Raw genomic sequence first — 22,347 nt, 5'->3', positions numbered from 1 at the left:
TGGTAAAATGATGAATTACACATCGCCGACGAGTGACTTACGTTACATTGCGTTCCATTCCATTCCATTCCATTCCATTCCATTTCGGTCGGGAGAAACAATAAGGATAATACGATAGTTTGGATTGATCGTGAATGAAAAAATTGCTCGTCCTAAGTCGCGCTTCCTACACATGAATATTACAGTTTTGTTTCCCCCGGCTGGTTATCGCTAATGGTCGACGGACTGTCTAACTAGCCTTGTCCGAAGCAAGAGAGACGCTCACCTTACGATGTGGGTACCTATACGAGTGAGGAGAAGAGAGAAGAGGAGAGGCGAGGAGAGGAGAGAATTAGAGAAGGACCAGGTAAAGGCTGGCATTGTGTTTCAGATCCGTTTGATAATTCGTCCGAGCAATTACGGTAGCCGCCGTCTATTTTAGTCGAGTAAAAGCATAACACAATTATTTAAATTACACTCAACGAACCAGCGGTGAAAACGCCAAGTCAGTCCCGATTCCCGATTTCAAGATCGCCCCATTATCTCTCTCTATCTCACTCTCTCTCTCTCTCTCTCTCTGATTTCCGTGAAAATTTTCTTCTTCTCATAGAAATTTCGTACGTCCGTGATTCCGAATTGCGATCGCTTTCACAAAAGATCCCGGGTGGAAACGTCGCGTATTATACGTACTGCACACGTATGTAACGGCGAGAGATCCGAAGGTGATATCACAGCGTAGGTACGAGGTAATAACTGTATGGGCGTCCACCGAGACACGTCATATCCGGGAGTAAAAATGGCCGCCGGTTATAATTTGAGGGGAAAAGCGACACTTTCTGGCAACGAGATATGCCCAACTGATAACAGCTGAGCCAAAGTGCTTCGCATTTAGAGTAGCGCGAGGTATAATAATGTTATATTTATATGCGATATATATATATGTATATATATATACAAAATACATATACCACATATATCTACACATATAACATGTCGTTAGAGTACTGAACATATTATTTCTTCCCATATATGTGTATATATATATATATATATATATATATATATATACCTATGTAAGAAAGATGGTATAATAATTTATTTCAACTATAGTCGTACATACACAGGATAATTGTTATACACCCTTGGGGAATTTTTTTTTATTTCGGTTAAACAGATGCCGACACGAAGACATAAAATGGCTGACAGCGGTCTGGGGGAAAAATTAATGGCGAGAAAATGGAAATTGACGGAGTTGTTGTCTTTTTTTTTTTTATTTCTATGTAAACTTTAAAAAAAAAAAAATTAAAAATTCTCTTTCTTCCTTTCTGTTTTCTCTTTTTCAATCGGATTGTAGATAATCGTCGCGTCGAGTTATTAATATCGTATGAAACGAAGGAGAGCGGATGATTAGCCGGGTGTTATAATACGGCTGAATTAAATGTCAGCGTCTCTTTGAAAGGAGGTGTTTATTACAATCTTATAGAACCGGTCGTTGTCGGATTAACGCGTTACGGAATAAATAATTCGATACTTATAAAGAGTCGACGCAGGTGAATACATATGTATATATATGTATATATCTGAGTATGACAGGTCTGTCAAGAATTTGAGAATCGATTAACCAGCATCTCGGAGCGTTCAACTCACGATTTCTAAGAAAAAAAAGAAAAAAATAATCGAAATTCAATAATCATATCGAACCGATTGTACAAGTTTCATAAAAACTGAACCCAAGTCGCTTCCTCGTTCAGATTAACGCAGGAGCGTTAATTCAATCGAATGGTGGATAAAAACAAAAATTTACATCCGAATTTTAATAATTCGTATACTAACCGAACGGAATAAAAAATAAAAAAAAAAAATAAAAACATACAATCAAACTACCGCGGTGACGTTTCTGTACGATTGTGAGAATTTATCATCATTTCCTCAGAGTTGGTACAACGTATACAAATGTACTGCACATATTAAGTACCTATTTGTATAATGTTGTGCCATTCGGATTCTTGAATATGAATGAACAATAAAACAACGTCGGTGTTATTATAAATGGCTTAATTTCACCGAGAAAAGATTATCATAAAACGCGCACAAAACTCTCCGCGCCCGTCTACACCTTACACAAAACTTAGGTACAACTTGACGACGATCGAGTCGTGAGATATAAACGAACGAACGAACGAGAGTGTGAGAATAAAAATGCAAAAACTGATAAGTAAAAAAAAAAAAAAAAAAAAGTATAATGAGGAAAATGAGATTCCACCGTACGCGTGTGTGAAATTCAAGCCTATTTCATATATTATACATATATGGGGGCACCGAGTCCGTTGCGGGGTTATAATTTTCAAACGTGAAATTAATCGTACGATTGCAGATAACGAGGTAATTACAACACCCGTAAGGACGAGCTGGCAATTTGGCGCAGCCCAGGAAGGCTTCTCGGTTTTTTGTGTAAACGCGAAAGATAAGATCTCGGCTCATACAATATATATATATATATATATATATTGTATGTACATATATATACCTGGCTGTATGTCGTTCATCCCTGCGCAGGATTATACTTTTACCGCACGGACATTCCGCTCAGGAACCGCCGCGCGTAAGGAATTTAAAAAGCTCACTTTACCTGTACAAATACTCGTATATCTATCTATCCGTCTATCTGTCTACCTATCTATCTATCTATCTATTTATCAACGGGTTGCCCTGCCTTCCTGCGTCCAGGTATTTGCATTTATTCATCTTGCCCGGTGCTTAGGGCAAAGCACTTTGTTCGACGAATATCTAACATCGTGATTACACGGGTTTGTTATACCTACTCAACTTCGGTATCAAAATTCACGCTGGATGTAAATCTGTTCTTAGAGTAGAGGCGGAAGAAATTAACTACACGAGTAAAGTAAATATCGTTTAATCCAATGAGAACTGGAATCGAGGTTTGCGTGAGATTGTGTGCCGAGACTTTTTTGTCTCGGAACTTTCAACTTTCCCATTTCTTCGTTTTGAGATAAGATGGAAGCTATTGCAATCACCCGGAAAATGACAAGTCGACTTTCGGCTAGATCCGCGGGTTTTGAAGTTTAGAGAATCACATTCAATTATTTTCCAAAGGTCTCGATAACGAGTTATCGGATTTCAATGATTTTCGTCTCAATCGACGCGGTTTTTTCAAACTTAGAACCGATTAGATTTTGTTTTCGATCCGTTCGGTAATTTTTTAATTATTTGGATAGTGAAATTCCATAAAATCGTATAACAATACGATATGTTGAGAACGAATGAATGGATTTGAATGAAAATTCATAACGTCAGGTTTTTGGGTCGCTAATCACGAATCTAAGGTCATATTTGCAAAATTTAAATTTGGTTTATTCAATGAGCTGAAAAAAAATACAAACATTTGGATTTTGATGAAAATTGGTACACGCAGGTTTTTCGGGTGGCTGATCACGGATCCGAAGTCAGATTGCGAAATCCAAAACGGCGATCCGATATGGTGAAAAAAAAGGAATAAGAAAATTCCGATTTCTGTACAAATTGGTAGGCGGAGGTTTTTCGGGTCACCGATAACGAATCCAAAGTCAGACTTCCGAAATTTGTAATGATGAATCCATTATAGTAATTAAAGATAAAAAGAATCGTCATATTTTCATGTGCCTAATACGGTATCCGAGGACTTTGAAATCGTTAATCACGAATCTAAATTTGTAGCCCGAATTTCGAATTGGATATTATTCATGTCTTATTCTTCGTGAACTTGGAACCTGCAGCGATATAGCGCGACTTAAAATTACTAAAATTCGTAAACCATTGACCGCTTTACATTTTTATAAAAAAAATGTTCTCTTCCCATCTCCCGGTGTCCCGTTTCCCTCGTATTTCCCTAGGCGAGGGAGGCTTAAGTGGAGCTTGAAATTATTCTCGAGATCGTCGTCGTCTTTGGGAAGTCGTTCTTATTGTTAAAACATAGCTCGATTATTAAATTTGACACTCGAGGAGGCCGCCGTATGATTCCCAGTCCTTCGAAGCAGAATCGCAAGGGATTTTCCCCTTGGTGTTTTCGGACCGAGCGATGGGGCAGAGCGAGTCCAGGTCCCCGGGGACCTCGATCCGGCAGCTCCTCGACTAATTTTACTCTCCAGACCCAGGAATCAAATATACATACACACATACACGCACCTTCGAGCCGTGTGAAAACACTCGCGACGCCGAAAAAATTCCGCGGTCCTTCTTGTAGGAAGAAAATATATTCATTTAGGTGTGAAAAATTTTCAGATGTTACGCAGCGACGTGTTTAATATGAAAAGAAACAAGCCGAGAGAGAAAGGAACAAATTTATAAACGACTGTATTATTTTTCGCACTTTTCATTTTTCTTTTTTTTTTTTTCTCAACGCGCGTCTACCTTTCCTTCTTCGTTCTTTCTTCTTTCCGTCGTCCGTGACCCACGTCACTCTCGAATACTCAAAACGATACGGGGTATTTCCGGTCGAAGAAACGGGACTCGATATAACGCGATATACGGAACGGAGTTGGTGCAAACTCAGAGCGATTTGGACCGCGGGATTTCGGCGGAGGGGTCCGGACTTCGAGAGAGTAAAAGAGAGAGAAAGAGAGAGAGGAGGGACATTCATTTCCCGAGTCTCTGTTGTACGAGCGGTTTAAGGAGCGGTTGAAATTTGAAAGGTCCTTCGAAGGTCAATTCCGTTCTAGTTGTCGTTCGAGAGGAGACTCTATTCTTGCTGGGAAATTGCCCGAAATTGATTTACGAACTCGGCCGCTTCGCTCCTCTCCTCTCCTCTCCTCTCCTCTCCTCTCCTCTCCTCTCCTGTCCTCCTCCCGTTATACTCGATGAGACTTTTACGTCACAACTTATCGGAATTGATTGATTCGAAACTCCCACGGGAATACGTAACCTGTCTGTCGTACCGCTGCAGTGCACGAATCATGGCATTCGGTGAAAGAAGAAGAATAAGGAACGAAAGGAAGCGAGTGTGATAAGAAGACGAAGAATCATAATCGTGGAATCTTTGCCCGATCCTCGTATCACAGCTTCGAAAATCCCGCACCGACAAAAATTTCGATTGTTACAGTAAGTAGAAAAATTGAGGTATCGTTAGAAAAAACTGTTTGAATATTGTTGGAATTATGAAAAACGAGGTATTTTTTTTGCTAATTGCGACGCAAAATCAGTTTGTGAGGTTTGCTCTACTTTTTTAGCTAAACAAGGCTTTAACGTCAATTTATTCTTGCACAAGCGTTAAATTTTCACAACAGTGACAAGAAAATATAGTAACAGTGATCGTAATGAGAAGGAACAGTAACGGATACCAGAGTTTCCGGTAACAGCTAGAAAACTAATTTTCATTTTCTACCTAGAACTATATTTTTCGATTGTGGTAAAAAATGAAAATAGTTAAAATGACTGAGCGGTAACCGGGACTAAAAATTTCTCTCAGGGCGTATTGCGTAACACTTGGTATAGAAATCCGTAAGGGAGGGTGAGATTTTTCTCGTCGATTAATGAAGCGAGGATCGGAACTTGAGGAGCGACGAGCCCTCGAAGGGCGGAGTTAAACCAAGTGAAGAAATAAGGAGGAAACGGGGAACGTACCTTAATACACGTTGTGCAGTAGCCATGTATAATGTACGACGACGCGGTGTAACGAAAGAATTATTAAGTCGGAAGTTACGCCGTCGTTCGCCATCAATTGCGTCTTAAAAAGAGAGAAAACTCGGGCCCTCCCCCTTCCGGAAGAAAAGAATTTATATTCGTTTAGCTAATTTATGCCCGCACAGCCCCGAGCCAACCGTACAGCACGGCTGAGCCCTTCGCAGTTCTCTACCCCTTGTGTTCATTTTTATTTTCCACGCCCAACAGACGGAGCACCTGATTACAAAAGACAAACGTAATCAGCGAAGGAGACTAGAAACTGGGAACGAACTGCCCGCTGCAGAAACGGCGTTGAATAATCAAAGAATAATGAAATTACTCTGCCGGACTTGAGCGGAGCAATTTCGCATTGCGAATTCTAATCCTTTTTACGCATGGACGTGAAATCGTCAACGTCGTTCTCTCCACCGCAACTACTGCTACACTGAGAAAAGAGCTTATTTACCATGTTAACAAACGTATATTTGAATGTATCGCGAAATACGTAATGATCGATGAAGATTTGTTAACAGTTGACGAATCGTATTTGGCACAGCTGAAAATTTGATAACAATAACGAAACATTTATTTCGCGATATATCTAAATATGAGTTTGTTGACGGTAAATTATTAGTTTTCACCTCCCGAATTCTCGGCGTCATCGCACGAGAGTGTAAATCGTTACGTTCGTTATGCGAACAATATTTTTTACCCTTCGAGCCGTAAAATTGGAAGAACACATTGTACAAAAATTGCAAAAATAGCAGATATAAGGTCGTGTATGTGAACGCAAAGCCCTCACCGGAAACAATAATACTTTACTGTTATAAAAAAAAAATAATTATTATTATTTATTAAAAGTAATGATAATATCAAATTTTATTTCGTCATAGAAAGGTTTTTAACTGAGCAAAACGAAATGAACTGAATTCGATAGTGTCATTTACAAATAAAAAATTGAATTCAATCAACCTTGATTAATCAATTGTTGATTTTTGAATTGTTTAACAGAAAATGAAAATGATATTTGTTAATTATGCCTCACAAAGCTTGGCCTGTATTTTCTCGTGAATTTGATTGGAAGTTTTTCTTTTTTTTTTTTTTCTTTTCAGCAAATAAATAATTCCAAAACACGATTGCCACGCCACCTCTTGGGGATAAACTGAACTAACAATTCTCAGAATTAACCAGAGACAGCAACTACGAGTGCGAGAGACAACGATTCGGGGAATTTAATTCCTTATTCGTTTTAAACATACCGGTGTGTAAAACGGTACTTTACACCCGCAAAACGGATCGTAAGATCCCATTTTACGCCTACGTAGAGCAAAAAAAAAAAACTTATATTATGTTATAATTCTTCTCTACGAGGCGCTGTTTGGCAAATATGAAAAAATTTGACATCGTTCTTTGGATGATTTTATTAGCAAAAATGTTACTTCGGAAGCACCCGTTACACGAAGGGATAAAGGTAGCTGCCCCGGTGTAACGCAACACTCTGGGCACAGCCCTGATCCTGATCCTGGTTCTTGAATAAGATAGGATCTTAGTGATCCTGCACGCCACGATGTGCACTATACTATTTCAGTGCTCGCTGCACAAGTCGCAGAAAATGTACGTGAACGCCGGTATTATTTTCGAATAATATCACGTATGCGAGGACGGCGCACGTGAGGATATTGACACCGAGGCGAGTATATCGCGTGTAAAATGGTGCAAGGATATCTGCGGCAGAAAAGCGAAATCGGTGGTAAAAGGGTTTCGTGTAATTTTTTTTTTCTTCACCTGAGCTAAAATCAACCAAAACAATAAATAAAGGTAAAAGGCATTGCGTTCGGTTCAGCATCAAAATATATTCTGATTTATCATATTTATGAACGGTAAAAGGACGCATCCTCCATTTTTTCTGTTTTTTTTTTTTATTTCGGAAACGACGCTAAAACCTTTGAAACGTAAAGATTCCTCGATTTCGGAAAGAATGTTTAAAATTTGTTGCTTGTTTTTTATTCTCAAATAATAATATCGAACGTAACGGTACGCGGAGGTATGTCGGCACTTACGTTCTTGGACCATTAGTGAACGTGATTATTCTTTGTAAAGTTCGCCCGAAGACTGAAATGAATGATTGACAAACTGCTCCGATATCCAATTACTGAACGACGATGTTGCAAGAGAATGGTCGTCGATGCGTTGGATTGAACGCACCGGTTTTGGTCATCTTAGTATCACTTTCGGTAATCCTTTTAATCCAGTTGCGGGTACACGGAGAGAAATTTTTAGTTCCGGCGAATATTAATCACGAATTCGATGCTTTAATCGAAGAGATTAAAAGTGAAATTGATGCAAGATAGAAAATTTCACAAAGGTACACTTGGGGATAATGAATTTGAGAGGGCTAATTTTTTTCCACTAGACAGTTACGTTGGCAACACAGAGAAACCTACAGCGCCACAGTCGGCCGAGCGCGAAACAAATTCAATCTCGATAAATGTAACACAACCCATGACCGTTGAATCTGACCTTAGAATACTTGTTGACTTGTCAATCCAACAAGTCATTATCCCCGCGGTATTCTAAGGTTAGATTCGACGTTCATGGGTTATGTTACGTTTATCGAGATTGATTTTGTTTCGCGCTCGGCCGACTGTGGCGCTGTAGGTTTCTCTGTGTTGCCAACGTAACTGTCTGGTGTAAAAAATTATGCGTCTCAGACTCACTGTCCCCAAGTGTACAAGTAAGCGAATGGTAACGTAACCAGGAATGGTGCAACTACCCTACACCGAGGTTTGTTTCGAATTTGGCGTAACCCGATCGAAAGCAAAGTCAGAGCAACGGCACCCCGGATCGTGGCATTGCACAGGCCGGGGCCTGAGGGCATGAAATTGTACCCCTATCGCGCATTGATATCCCCCGGTCGGTCACTGGAGCATGAAACAGTTGAGCATCGACAATGTAAGCCAATCAAGACCCGCGGGCGGCGTAGTCGAAGCGAGGCAAGACGAGGGACGGAAGGCGGGTGGGTAGGTATATCAGAGACTGGGAAGGGTAATCGCCTGAAATTGCATTAAATTTAAATTTTTAGTTACGTCAATCCCCCGGGGGATAACGCGGCCCATCGTCTGCGCCGCTCGCCGTCTCCCGATCTCGGTCTTTTGATGCTGCGACAAATTGATCCACCCAGCTCGCTTCTTCTATTCTAGCCAATTCGATACTGGAATACGCGCATCCGAACCCGAGTCAAAATTCAGCGCCTACGTTTTACCCTAACAAGGTTCGTACGAACCTACTTTGAAGGAAACTTGACCTGGAAATCCTACATTGAACCTTCAACTTCTAAAAATTAAAGTACCAAGCCGTACTTTGACCCTCTGGTAGCAGACGATTGAACATGTTTTGACGCTGTTCGATCAGCAGCTCCTACATTTGACCTGTAAATCATCCCCTATAGATATATTGTTACAGCGACATTCGAGTGTTCACAATGAATAATCCAAGGGCTGTTTCGACATCATTTTGATAAGTTTTAACAACGTTTGAAAATTAAGTATCGCATTTCGACTGTATTCATTCAACGTTCTTATGAATACAAAAACCCTTTTAACTGATCGCTGGTACAGAAAATACGATTAAACGCATGTGTAAACCAATTCCTGTTTATTGGGATTTTAATTTTGATTTCACACGTTTTGATCATATTTTTTGTATTTCAGTCATGTTCAATCAGAATCGTATGGAGAGTTTCAAGCCAGCAGGTTTTACCCCACCTCTGGTGGTTTAAAGGAGGATCTAAACAGTCCCTACTATGAACCTAAACTTCGTATATCGTGAAATTTCGGACCGTTTTAGCGTCAAAATATGGTCTGATATCGCATTGAAATAGAACCTACCTCAGTATCTTCAGTCGGAGCTCCAACGTAGGGTTTAAAGGGGGCGCTAAATTTCGACTCGGGAATCCAACTTCGTCACCGGCACGTCTCTGACTGTTCCAAAAGCAGGAATATTACTCCTACGTTAATCGATCGCGAGAGGAGTCTTCAAACGTTCGATGTACGTTCGATGTACGATTGAATTTGGACTACATCCAAACCCCGAATGGACTCCAGATCTCGTTGGTATGATGCTCGAGTAATTGGAAGCACAAAGTTGTCTCACCGAATTGGATTTCACGTTAGAATACGTTGTATTGTTGAAATGGCAAATTGAACCTCTTTGTTGTCAGAAGAAATGGAATTTCCTAATGGTCGAAACTCGATTACAAGTTGAATTCCACCGGTGAGAATTGATAAGTATACATGTACGTAGGTAGCTTAACCTTGATATATCTTTTCCTGCTCGTTAATGTTTCTCCTCATTCCTACGTCATCGTATTCCAGTCAAGGGTACAACAAGTAGGTTAGGTTACACCGAGCTATTCACGAGGGCGCGTATCTCGCACACACGGATAAAGGGAGAATCGACATAGATGTGTAGGTATACCTGAAGCGAGTAATTTTGTAGAAACGAGCATTCTCTTTGGTGGATTGAAATCTTAAGCCCTGTGGGGGTTTCGCGTTATTACCGAGGTAGAAAATGATCATACGCCAGCCAGCATCCCCTGTTCTCGAGGTCACCTCCTCCTTCTCCTCCTTCTCCTCATCCTCATCCTCCTCCCCCTGCTCCCTCCTCAACCTTCGACGTTTTCCTTTCCTTCCCTTGCAGACATGCCCGCACGATGGTGGTCGAGGCCACATTATAGTGTACAAATTAACCGAGCGTCTAAACTGAAGCAAAACCAACCTAAACTATAGTGCCGGTAAGTGGTAAGCCATGGAGTATGGAAAGGACGAATACGGACGTAGGACGAGGATGAGGCTTACGGTGTAATTTGCAACGGCTTAAGCCTCCAGCTCCGACCAATTTGATCCCCCGCGTGTGAAATCTTATACCTCGTACGATCTTTACGTCTTTTTTACCCGCAATATGTTTTTTTTTCCTATTTATTACATTCACTCTTTGTTTTATCGTTGTTTTAATTAATTTATTTTTTCTATCGAGCGGAGCGCAGAGTCCGCGAGACTTGGAGTGCATCGCACGGCAAAGAAATACACACGAAGTAGGAAAAAATGAATATTCATATATACTCCCCATGAAAAGCGATACCCCGAGCCATCCGCTCTACGGTCAATGGGCGGTGTCGCAATTTTTCTTTTACCTCATCGTTGCTGGTGCTGAGTATACCGTATACACCGTACTCCTCCACTCTTGTGTGTACCTATACTTACATACCCGAGAGCATCACGAGCCGAGAACACGAGCTGGTGGGTTTTACGCGCTGTCGCCCAGAATCTGGAGTAAGAATTTTTTGTCTCTCCGGTATTACCACGCATACAAGGAAAAATGCTTAATTTAGTGGATAAAAAGGCGGCACCGCGGCGTAACCACCGGGAACTCAATACCCCGTAAGGCAAAAATATTCCGTAAAAGTTGGAACTTCGCGTCATCCGAGCATGCCGAGCATTGATCAGCCCGTAATGAAGTCGTTTCACCTCGAGTCCGACGCAGTTGAAGCGATTACACACTAAGGAGAGCCCAGGGCATGACGGTTCGCTCGCGGTTACCTCGAGAGTGCATTAAACAAAACACTATATTAACACACGGGGGGAACGTCCGGTGTTTAAGTACCTATACCCACACTTTGGCTTGGATGTGGCTGTGCTAGGGGCCGGAGAGCGTGCGTGGCCGACAGGTAGTCGATGATTTGCAACATTTTATCCACTCGAACATCGAGTGTTTTAAACCGACGACGGTGCAATATGGCGGACTCGGGCAGGGATGGAAGGCACGGTTGACAAGCGATCTCCACTTCACCGTACACCAAGGAGGTTCCTTCCATGGTGCAGGGCAGCCCAGTCCATGCACCGCAGGCCCTTACGATTCTTCTCTCTTCCCCCGCCCTCGCTGATGAACCGAGCAAATGTTTATACAAGAACAAAGCTACGCGAGTATCGGCTGTCGCCTAGCTTTTCACTTGTTTTTCAGACATACCTGTATTCCGATATGTTTGACGATTTTAAGTGACCAAATACACTTCAGGGGAAGGGGAAACAACCCACTGAACATCAGGGGTTGAACGAAGACGGATAAAGTTCCCGAGAGAGAGAGAGAGACAGAGGGAGACGGGGTCTTGGGACTGCGGCCGAAGAAGTAGGTCTGGTTCCTCCAACTCCATTTTCACAAAGATCCGATCACGGACCGTGCAAAAACACGACCAACCCAATGAACCGACATCCTGAACATCTCGGGAAAAGTACCGAGACCTCTTCGAATCCGAAATCCAATTGTCAAATCGAATGGTCACGTGCGAGGATCGTTGGATTGAAACGTCTCGCGTCTTTGTCGTGAAATTTAAATCGTCGTTCCGAATTATGTCGACCAGCTGTCTCTGGGACGTCTAAACATCTTGATGAGTTTCATCATACTCAACAGTCGGGGCGAGACACGCCTCTTCTACTGGACAATGTCGGGCCAAAAATATCCTACAGTCATCCAGCTAAAGCCGGTACATTCCCACCCTGTGACAAACGTCTCGCGATGACTTGAACGAGTCTTCAACCGACCCGCTTTCAATCCCTCCGAAGTTTTCGTACGTAGGTTTATACTCTAAATAAGTCGTCTTAATCAAGTGTGAAAGTGTTTGACGAATCTCGCTTATTCGCTCCAGTGCGATGTTGCGTACGTATGACAGGACGTCGGGAACATTCCAATGGTCGAGAGTGCAACGTTTATAGCGTCACAGTTCCGCCTAGGCATCACCTCAAATATTAATTTTTAAAATGTTTGAGCATAAAGGCGTGATTCTCACGGCGATATATGCGCGCGTTGTGTGATCAGGATGGTCTCATTTGACTTTGGGAACAAAGCCGCTGTGAAATCGCGTCACAGCAAGAAAACGGATATCGGACCAATCGTACATGTGTCATAGTCCGATCTCAGCTTCTCATGGGCGGAACGTAGGTAACATGGAATTACATCCGAACGATTTTTTGGAGACATCGCGTTGTGGGTAGGTACTGACGAGGGACAAACAAGGTACCAAGAGAAATGGTCGGTTAAAGTGTTTGCCGAGGACCCAGCTGAGCGGTCCACACACAAAATTCTCCTTCTCTGTCGCTCTTTCACTCTGTCCTTCTTCCTTTCTTTTCATTCTCTTCTCTCTCTATATCTATCCGTCTGTCTCTCTCTGTCCGTTCCGTCTGTCGTGGGAAAAATCTCGAAAATTAAGTCCTTCCGAAACAAGGAAAGAGCAGAACCGCTCTAATCCTGTTGTCTCAAGTAAAATTGCTTGCGCGCTGAAAAAATTATCCCCGTTTCAACGGGCGGCCGGATTCTCGTGCATACCTCGGGACCTCTACTGTCCTAATCCTGTTTGCTTCACATACCGTTTTACCTCGGCCAGAATAAAAACGTGTAATTAAATTACGGTTTCGAACCCCTTTGCGGTTCATTGAATTTCACCAAATTCATGTTTTTTTTTTCTTTTTCTCCCATCCCTCTCCCCACGTCATCTAGCTACCGGACAGGTTTCACCATTGCAGTAATAATTTTATAGACAATTTAATGAGGCGTCATCTAATTACAAAAATCTACCGTAATTACGGCAACATTTGGCAGGCGGTTTTACTATTCCGGGATGTGTACGTTCCAAAGGAAACGAAGGGGAATTGAAAGGCACGGTAGAACAGATACGGAGACGGTACGTCGAGTATAAGAAGAACCATAGAGAGAGGGAGAGAAAATACAGAATGGAAGCAATTCGATTGACGACAAAAGATCGCGATTCCGGGTTCGAACATCTCGCTCATTGTCGGTATAAATGGTGTAGACTGCGGAACGAAGTCAACGTTGGTAAATAATTAAAATCTTATCAGACACAGTTTGTGTGTCAGAGACTTGAGTGCGACGAGAATAGGGTGTCCTTGTACGAAAGGCAACAGAAGAGGGAAGGAGGATGTTTGCCATCAAACACTAAAAGGGCTCTCAACAGATCCTCCGCTAGTTTTTTGTACCCGCTCGTGTCCTCTTCTCATTGTCAGACAGAGTAGTCAGTCGCTACTGCAGTCTAACGCTCAGGGAACGAATGTCTCTCATCGCGAGAAGAATAAGAAGAATACTAAGACACGGAACGAGAGAAACTGAGGAAAAACAAAGAAAAAAATTGAAAAAATTTTTTTATCAAATAGTGACAGGAATGAAAATCGTGAATAATACCTACTACAAATGAATTTCCGCACGTCCGCGATTATCGTTAGGGGTATATTTTACGGGGTATCTGTTATTTTCGCAGTCAACGAGCATCGACACTGCCGGTACCGGCGGATCGATGCTTGAATTATCGTTAACGAAGGAGTTGAATGACGGCTGATTAAGCCACGTGCCACTTGGCAGCTGCTCTTCGAGCCCGTAGTGTCACTTGCGCTTTGACTACGCGCGGCGTTGCTTCAAGCACTCTCGAATCGATTTGCCGCAGGAGGAAGGCAAGTAAGTATAGGAACCAACCAACCAACGAACCCGCCGCCTCTTCGTCGCTAAACTCCCGTCGACGACGAGTATCGCCGATCCAAGTATAATAAAGAGACTTTCTTCGAGTATATAATATACCGGAGATTCGAAATCGTTAGAAAGTTTTATAGCTTCTTCAAATTTCGCAACTGCCCGATGGTTTGGATGTTAGAAAAAAGAAAAAAACCAAACATCGTCTCAACGAACGCTGCGACGGGCATACGTTGAGAGGGGCAGGAAGGGGGGAACGGAGCTGGATGAAAGGAGCAGTATCGTTTTAACGTCTCTATTAGCGGCTATTAAAAGCGAACAGCGAAAAACCTCTCGTCCGAATCGCGCCCTCTTCACATACCGCTTCGTTCGGTATCACGTTACCCATTGTGCCAGCCTTGGAGAGAGCTCAGATTTTCGAACGATATACCCATTGTAAAGGACGGGGGTATTTAGCATGGGGTGGAGAGAGTCCGGGGAAGATTGTGCCCGGGGTACCAAGCCTATAGAACGTCTCTCTATGGTGTCTCGTGACACACGGGGTACGATTTTGTTAAAATGATATCCCCCGACCCGTCAGTATTATTATTTTACCTCCACCCCCTCCCCCGGCAGACGAGAGAGAGAGAGAAAATGAAAAAAACACGTCAAAATGGAGGAAAGAAAAAGAATATCACGAACGAATCACACACGCAACAGGAAATGGAACTTTGTGAAAGGAACTCGTGTTGATATTATATTCTTTCGATTCATGTACACGACATAAACTATCGTGATATTTTGTTACAAACATCTTTTACGATTCTGACGTACTCAGAGATGTTTCGAAAAAACATCTTTAAAGACGTTCCTACTCGTGGAAGGGTTTTGATAACTTTTAGCAACACGGTCGCAACTGGCGACTAATTTTGATTCAATCTTCACGCTGAGGAAAGATTGAGAAATAAAGAATACTGATAAATTGTAGACATGCGGCTATTAGCGAGATTCGAGTTATTTTTCACTCTTTGTACATATTTCAATTCAATTCCTTGCGGTTCCTATTGCTGGCACCATTATCCTTTACGTTTTATATGCTTATTTGGCGTGGTCAAAAAAAAATGATTGGTCATCCGTTCTAAACGTATTCTTGGTACAGACACACCCTAATGACAGACCCACGTTCTTCGGGCTCAGCTGACGCGTTTTAGTTCACTTTCGGAATCTTTTTCGATGGGTTCCGGTAGCACGGGACGAAAAATAGAGGTTGAAAAACGAAAGAGGAAAGTGGGAAGCCGGGTATAACGAGCCGAGATGTCGGACTATTTGCGACGATAATTAATGCCGAGAACGCGTTCTCGATTTGAACACTCTCGTTCTGTTCGTACACTCGAAAAAAAATTGCCTTATTTCGTTTCATTTCATCTTTTTTTTTTTTTTCTTTCTTCGCCCCTCTTCGATCCTTCTTTTTCAATATCAATATCAAACGATTGCAAAGAGCTTGAAACTCGCGTCGAGGCCAGACGATCGACTTGTTTCTCAAGGCAAATGTGCTAGGAAAAAAAAGAAACGACTCGGAATTGAAAATCAGTTAAAAATGACGGGTACAGGGATTATGATAATTAATACTTTTTAAAGCGGTATATCGTAGATATCGGATAGATCGGCATAATCAAACGGATTACAGGCGACACCTTCACCGAATCCAACTATGGCTATCTCTTGCTCTGGTAAGAGATAAATAAAAAAGTAACAGCGAACGATTAAATATATGACTGAATGAAAATTGATCTTACTCTAAACAAATTTCATTTAAATCACATATCTCTTGTAACGCGTATAAGATTGAGATACGTTAATTTTTTTGTCCCCCTATTCGTTATAGTTAATTCAAATCGATTCAGCGTCCGCAAGTTGCAATCTGCACTTTATAAAATTTTATCAAGAGAGTAAACGAATTTTGAAACTATCTGCAGGAGTTTCGAAACAGGAAGAGAGGAAAAGAGATTACAAAAAATGGGAAAGGATTAAAAAAAAAAAAATCTGTGCGGCCGGTGTTTCGCTCGTGGGATAATCCGCAGAGCCATGCTCAAAGTGGCGAATTTTGCGGTCGACGTTTTAACGCGGAGAAAACCAGCGCCGAGCAGTTCGCGGATATAACGCGTAGCCATGACAACCTGAGCGACTTGCGACTCAATTAGCAGGGAAAACACGGGACGCCGTTTCGCGTTTATACTCATCGATCTGAGAGCGGGAGAGAGAAACAAGACCGACTAAACCACTGAGGTACAGAGGCATATATATTTATAGAGGTATTATGGCCGTGAAGACATTTAGTCAAAATCGTGCCTCGATGCTCGGAAACAGAAACTGAAAGAAACGGCGTTTCGTTATCAATGAGTTTCGATATTAAATGATAAATGCTGATGCATGGATTTATACGTAACTGCTTCGATATTTCGTTCTGCAGAATTACTTACAAGAAAATTTCAATTTGTAATTATTATTAGTAAATCATAATAAATTGGTTATCGTGACGATAAAGCTCAAATGCCGTCATAAATTTTGTCCAAGTTTGATTATTTAGTGCAAGTGTTGTACCGAATGATAAATATATTCCGGCAATTTTAACGTTACGTCTAAATGAAAATATCATAGCAACAATTTTGCACGACTAAATAAAAATAGAAGTGACTAGAATTTTTTGCTACAGCTACGAAACAATTTTTTTAATTAGTATCCACAATCGTATTTTCGAACCATGGTTGAAGACTGTGTACAGTAAACGCAAATATAAATATTTCTCCGTGTAGCTATTATTCAAAAACTATTAGGATTCAGGATGAAGAACAAAGGAAAAAAGTCAACCGAATGATCGTTATAATCACGAGTGTCTTTAAGCTAATGAGAAAACCGTACTTGTTATACCCACTTGAAAAAGCTTAACTGTAACTCTAAAAAGAACTAGCTTGGTCAAAAAGTTCGGTTCAATAAATTATCTCGATAAATGTAGTCGTCAAGAGTTTTCTAAATATTTGAAAGTTGAAAATTTTTAAAGAACAAAATCAGTCAACCATCGTCTTTACCTAAATACAAATAATTTTCTGTTTACATATCAACCAAATCTGCAAAATCGTTTCTCTGGCATCGTGAAGAAAACTACACATTTCCAACGTGATTTTACAATGTGGTATTAATTATTTTCGGAGGGTACCTTACAAAGCGCTATTCTGTCGGTAGTCAAAGGTCCTGGTTAAAATGGTCCACCAACTAACCGGCGTAAAAATACACCGACGCAAAAATAGCCCGTGACAAAAAGTTGAATTATATTAAACATCGCAAGTATTCTTATTTTTCGTTGGATTATTTATTCTGTATTATTTGCTCCTGTAACTAGCCTCAAAGCCACGCGATCATTTCCGCAAATTTCGCTTCGTTGGCACGGCAGGCTATGATTTGATTCGACTTTAAATTTTGACATGTTGTTATTTATTTATTTATTTATCGTTTTTATTTTTTTTTTTTGCAGAATGCAGCAACAATCGGGACCGGGAAGCGGATCTCAGCGACGAGCCCTGAGCCCGGGACCCGGCGGAAGTGATTCGGAGGACTCTGACATCTCCCTGGGACGAACCTCGCCGCCCTCGCCGGCATCCTCGCCGCCTCCGACCCACCAGCCGTCCCCGGTTCCGCTGGGCTCGCTGGGCCCTCTGCCCCCACCGCCCCTCAACTTTCGGTTCGACTCGGCGCAGCCCCAATTCCGGTTCGCGCACGCGCCGGCCTTCAAATTCTCGCCAACCGGCTTCCCGTTCGGACCCCATAGCCCGCAGCACAACCACCCGAGCATCGCCGGTGGTGGGATATTCAGACTGGCTGAAACCAGTCCCTTTCAGGCCGTAGGACCCAGGGGCGATCTCGGCTCGAGGTACGTACCGAATGTTCATTCCTCCTGTATTCCAGCTTCGCTTCGTTAGATATACCGGGACAATCTCTTGAAACTTGAAAATCAACCGCGCATGCGCCAATTTTATCGGCGGTTCGCGCAGGCTGGCCATCCCGAGTTTTCAGCTGTCAAACTTTGTTTCTGGCGGCGATGTAGTTGATACGAATTTTCGAGGTTAGAATCTCGGATGGTTGAGGTATTGACTCGGAAAGGTTTGGAAAGCATTTGTTGTCGGGTCGGAAAGTCGATTCTTCTAAGAACGGTCGGAATTTAATGCTCATGCCCTTTGAAAATTCAAACGTACACATATTGCGTAGGTTGGCCCGCCTGTGTCGCAGACAAGAATATCGCTGCGGGAATATTTCGCCGACCAATGAGATTTAATTATTTGGCGCATGCGCGGTTGATTATCAAGTTTCAAGAGATTGTTCCGGTATTTTATTGCGTGTCAATTGGAACAAAAGTCTGACCATGCAATTTTCAAAGCGTCAATTTTCTTGAGTCTTGCACGTGTCTTTCGATGAATTTTTTTTTTTTTAACTGGGAAAGTTACTGCAAATCCAGCCCTGTTTTTAACGAAATTGAACAAAACAACGATGTTTGATTCATCAAGCTTTTCGAGATATACACGTTTCATTTCTGTAAACACGTGAGAATAACAAACATGATTTTCGACAAAAATTGAGAAAAGGAATACATAGAATCCACGGTATTCAGTACCCGGTAAAGTACATCGTAATGCGAAAAACGATAACAAAAATAACATATTTTCTAGAGTCATGTCAGCTCATTGATTATCAACGATTGATAATTCTTGTACAAAAATGACCAAGTCACCGTATTATTCGACAAACAAATGACTGCGCTTGGCGTATAAAAATTCCAAGTTTAAAAGTCGATCTGACTTCCGAATAGTCGGAGTCTCTAACTTTCCACAACGTAAGCTTTTACCATGGAGCCATTAATTGCGGATGCAATTAATTTACAAGATTGATGTATTGAACAAAAAAAAATCACTACTTTGGAGCTTTTCGAACAGTTTCGAAATATTTGAGCTTCCAAAGTATGAGCAGTTATATTTTGCTTGTAAAACTTAGACAAACCATTTACTTAAATTCAAGCTAAAAGTACAAAGAACTTCAAACTGATACGAATTTTATCCACTTGAATCTTGGTAAAAATTAAGTACCTTTGCAAGAATTGATACCACCTCGCAGGAAGGCAATCAACGGTCGAGTTTATTTGATAAAAAACAAAAAAAAAAAAAAAAACATGATTTCTACGTAGCAGGGATCATTAGTCTATGCAACGAGTGACAATCAAACGATTAAAATGACTGCGATCATTGATGATGCTTGCGCTAATTAAAAATCGATCAATAGTTAGCAACGATGGGTCCGACAAACGTTGGAGACCCGAGGAATAAAATAAATACGATTATTCCCTGACGGTTGTTTTCCAGACTTCCGGATCCGCTGGGCCTGCCACCCCCGCGACTCCACCCCCACAAAGGGCTGCTGCACCACCCTCACCCCCCGCACCAGCTGACCGAAGGTATATCGAGGTTATCGGACGGCTCTCGTCTCTCCGACGGCGGCGTTTCCCGTCTCTCTGACAGCCTCTCGGAGGCTCACAGCCCCCCATTGATGGCGACGAATCTCTCCGTCACCGGTCCGCTCAGAGTCGCGGTGCCGAGTCCTCACACCCCTTCGTCAAGGGGCAGCCCCCCGGCGGGGCAGCATACGCCGCAAGGTCACGGCCAAGGTCAGATGATGAAGAGGATAGTGACGCCCCCGCCGCATCCGACACCCCCAAAAATTCACAGGCCATTCTCGCCCGCGTGATACGCGAGGAGGTGAAACGTTGCGTGAAAATTGATGCGATTCAACGGAGTATGATGATAATAACGATGATAAATTCAATGGAAATACGAGATAAGTGTATAAATAATAATAACCTCGCGATAAATTCTTTAATCGCAAATTTAATACGCGACACCCGATCGTTCGAGAATTATAATCGAGCCGTGGTTAAGTAGTGACGATGATTATCTGAAGGAAAAAAAAAAAAAAAAAAACGATACGTTGACTAATAAATTTGACGAAAAATATAAATATAACGTAATATCAACGGCGGAAGACAAGGCTGCTTTCTTTTTTTCTAACGTTTCGAAATTTCAGCTGGATTTGAACGTGCATTTTGTATAATACATACGATAAACGAATTGTGAAAAAACGAATGGCGTTATTGTAATGTGATCAAAATCAATATGAAAATACAGATGAACGGAATGCTCGTTGAGGCGCACAAAAAAACGCGATGTACCTACATCAGTGTTACAATGTGACGGAACAGTTTTGTTGCATGCATAAACGTGAAAGATTCAATTTTCAATTCAAAAATATAACTTTAGAGACGACGTAAAACCGGATCCCGACAAATAAACGTATATTGTAGAAAAAAGTGAAACGTATGGAAAAGAAAAGAGAAAAAAATAAAAAAACAAAAAATAATAATAATCATAGAACAAAGAGAGGAAAAAAAAACCTATAGAAATTCATTCGAATGTTTTGCGGTGTATTATTGAAAAAAATTGTTACACGACGACGCGTCGAGTTAATAAAAAGAAATAGAAATAAATAACAATGGTAAATTGACATTGGTTTTTGTCAAAAAAAAAGAAGCCCTTTCCATACCGTGGAAAAATTCTAAAATATCGATATTGATAAAACGTTTTATTATCGTCAAACTTTTATAACCAAATACTCTTCTACTGCTACTACCTCTACTTCTACTACTCTGAATCTTCTTCCTCATCTTCACCGTCTTTCCTGTTTTCTTCTTTGCTCCGCTAGTAGGTATGACAAAGTGTAAAAGTAAGATTGGAGCTGAGAAGCTTGCGAAGCTAATCGAGAATCACGGGATGAATAAAAAAGATTAAATAAAACGAACGGCAAGGACAAAATGAAGAAGAACCATCTTCGCGCTTAGCCCGGAGCAATGTTATTCCCCATTACCTTTATCCCGAGCATCAATCACCTAATCGTGCCCCTGTTTTTTGTAGATAGTATCGATAGTAAAAATTCTCGTATAACCAATTCTATAGCATTAAAAACAATACATATACATGGACTGTACTATACATAAATCGGCATACAAATCTCATGCGTATGTATATACATATGTGTACATAAATATGAATAGGAATACATATATATGTACGTATATATATAAATAGTTACGATTATTGATATGAAAATGACACACACACACACACACACACACACACACACACACATATAATTATATATATATATATATATATATATATATTTTTAATATATATATATATAAATATATATATGTCAAGAAATTAACATTTACAAATATTATTATTATTACTATTATTATTATTATTATTTTACGCCTGTACATAAATTGCCCGCCCAAAAATATATTATCAAATTATTATACGAAATTTAATTTTTATATTATTATTACAACACCTGTCACGCTCTCCAGAGTTTCCTTCTATCGTTCTCACTCTGTCATTCTATCTCGATGTGCAAGCACGAATCATATGCATTATAGATACATAAATTATACATGTGAGGAGATAATATATATATATATATATATATATATACATATATACTTAACGTGTACGAGCGATTTCTTTCTTTTTTTTTTTCACGTCGAGTATAATATGTTAATATAACCTTTCACATGGACAGGCGAAGAAAATCAATCGATGTATAACGTATACACATCCGGAGATATTAATCTCCTTGCCGTACGAAACACATCAAACATCGAAGAGAAGTATCTTGCTCTCCGACATACAGACTTCTCCACGCGAGCTCGCACAAGGCTTGTCAAGATATCGTTAAAAAATACTCAAACCTACGATATCCGCACAGTTGCTACGTTAAGCAACGGGACATCATTGTCAAACGAATTTATCGACACCGCGTATTGCAGAGATGAAAAAACGATTCCGATCGCAAGCGCGAGCGAGAATCTACCACCGCTGTAAATTGTTGTTGATATTTTGATTTTTTTTTCTAATTTTTCTTTTATATTTCACATGATTATTGCTACAAAGGTAAAAAGAACGAGTTTCCTTTTCTCGTGGTTCGTTGCAAGAGTGAATTTTTCTTTAGGGCAGCTAGCTTCGCTGCGGTAGATCGGAGGATTTCCTGGAGCCGCAGCGTGGGCGGGTGTCGTTGACAAAAACGACCAATCCGTAGACGACGCGGCCT

At 41.1% G+C, this 22,347-nt stretch overlaps 1 protein-coding gene across 1 annotated transcript in view; it reads left to right on the top strand.

The window, feature by feature from the left end:
• The window catches only part of LOC107221011 (homeobox protein SIX3), a 36,272-nt gene extending 16,100 nt beyond the window's left edge, over nt 1-20,172 (top strand). The window contains exons 2-3 of the mRNA XM_015659848.2: nt 17,672-18,067; nt 19,548-20,172. Of these exons, the coding sequence (XP_015515334.1) occupies nt 17,672-18,067; nt 19,548-19,929 (778 nt within the window). The 3' untranslated portion in view covers nt 19,930-20,172. The remainder of the gene's footprint in view (nt 1-17,671; nt 18,068-19,547) is intronic.
• The last annotated feature ends 2,175 nt before the right edge of the window (nt 20,173-22,347 follow it).

This window comes from Neodiprion lecontei, chromosome 5, assembly GCF_021901455.1.
Source record: "Neodiprion lecontei isolate iyNeoLeco1 chromosome 5, iyNeoLeco1.1, whole genome shotgun sequence".
Classification (NCBI taxonomy): Eukaryota; Metazoa; Arthropoda; class Insecta; order Hymenoptera; family Diprionidae; genus Neodiprion; species Neodiprion lecontei.
This window is presented reverse-complemented; position numbering and strand designations above follow the sequence as displayed.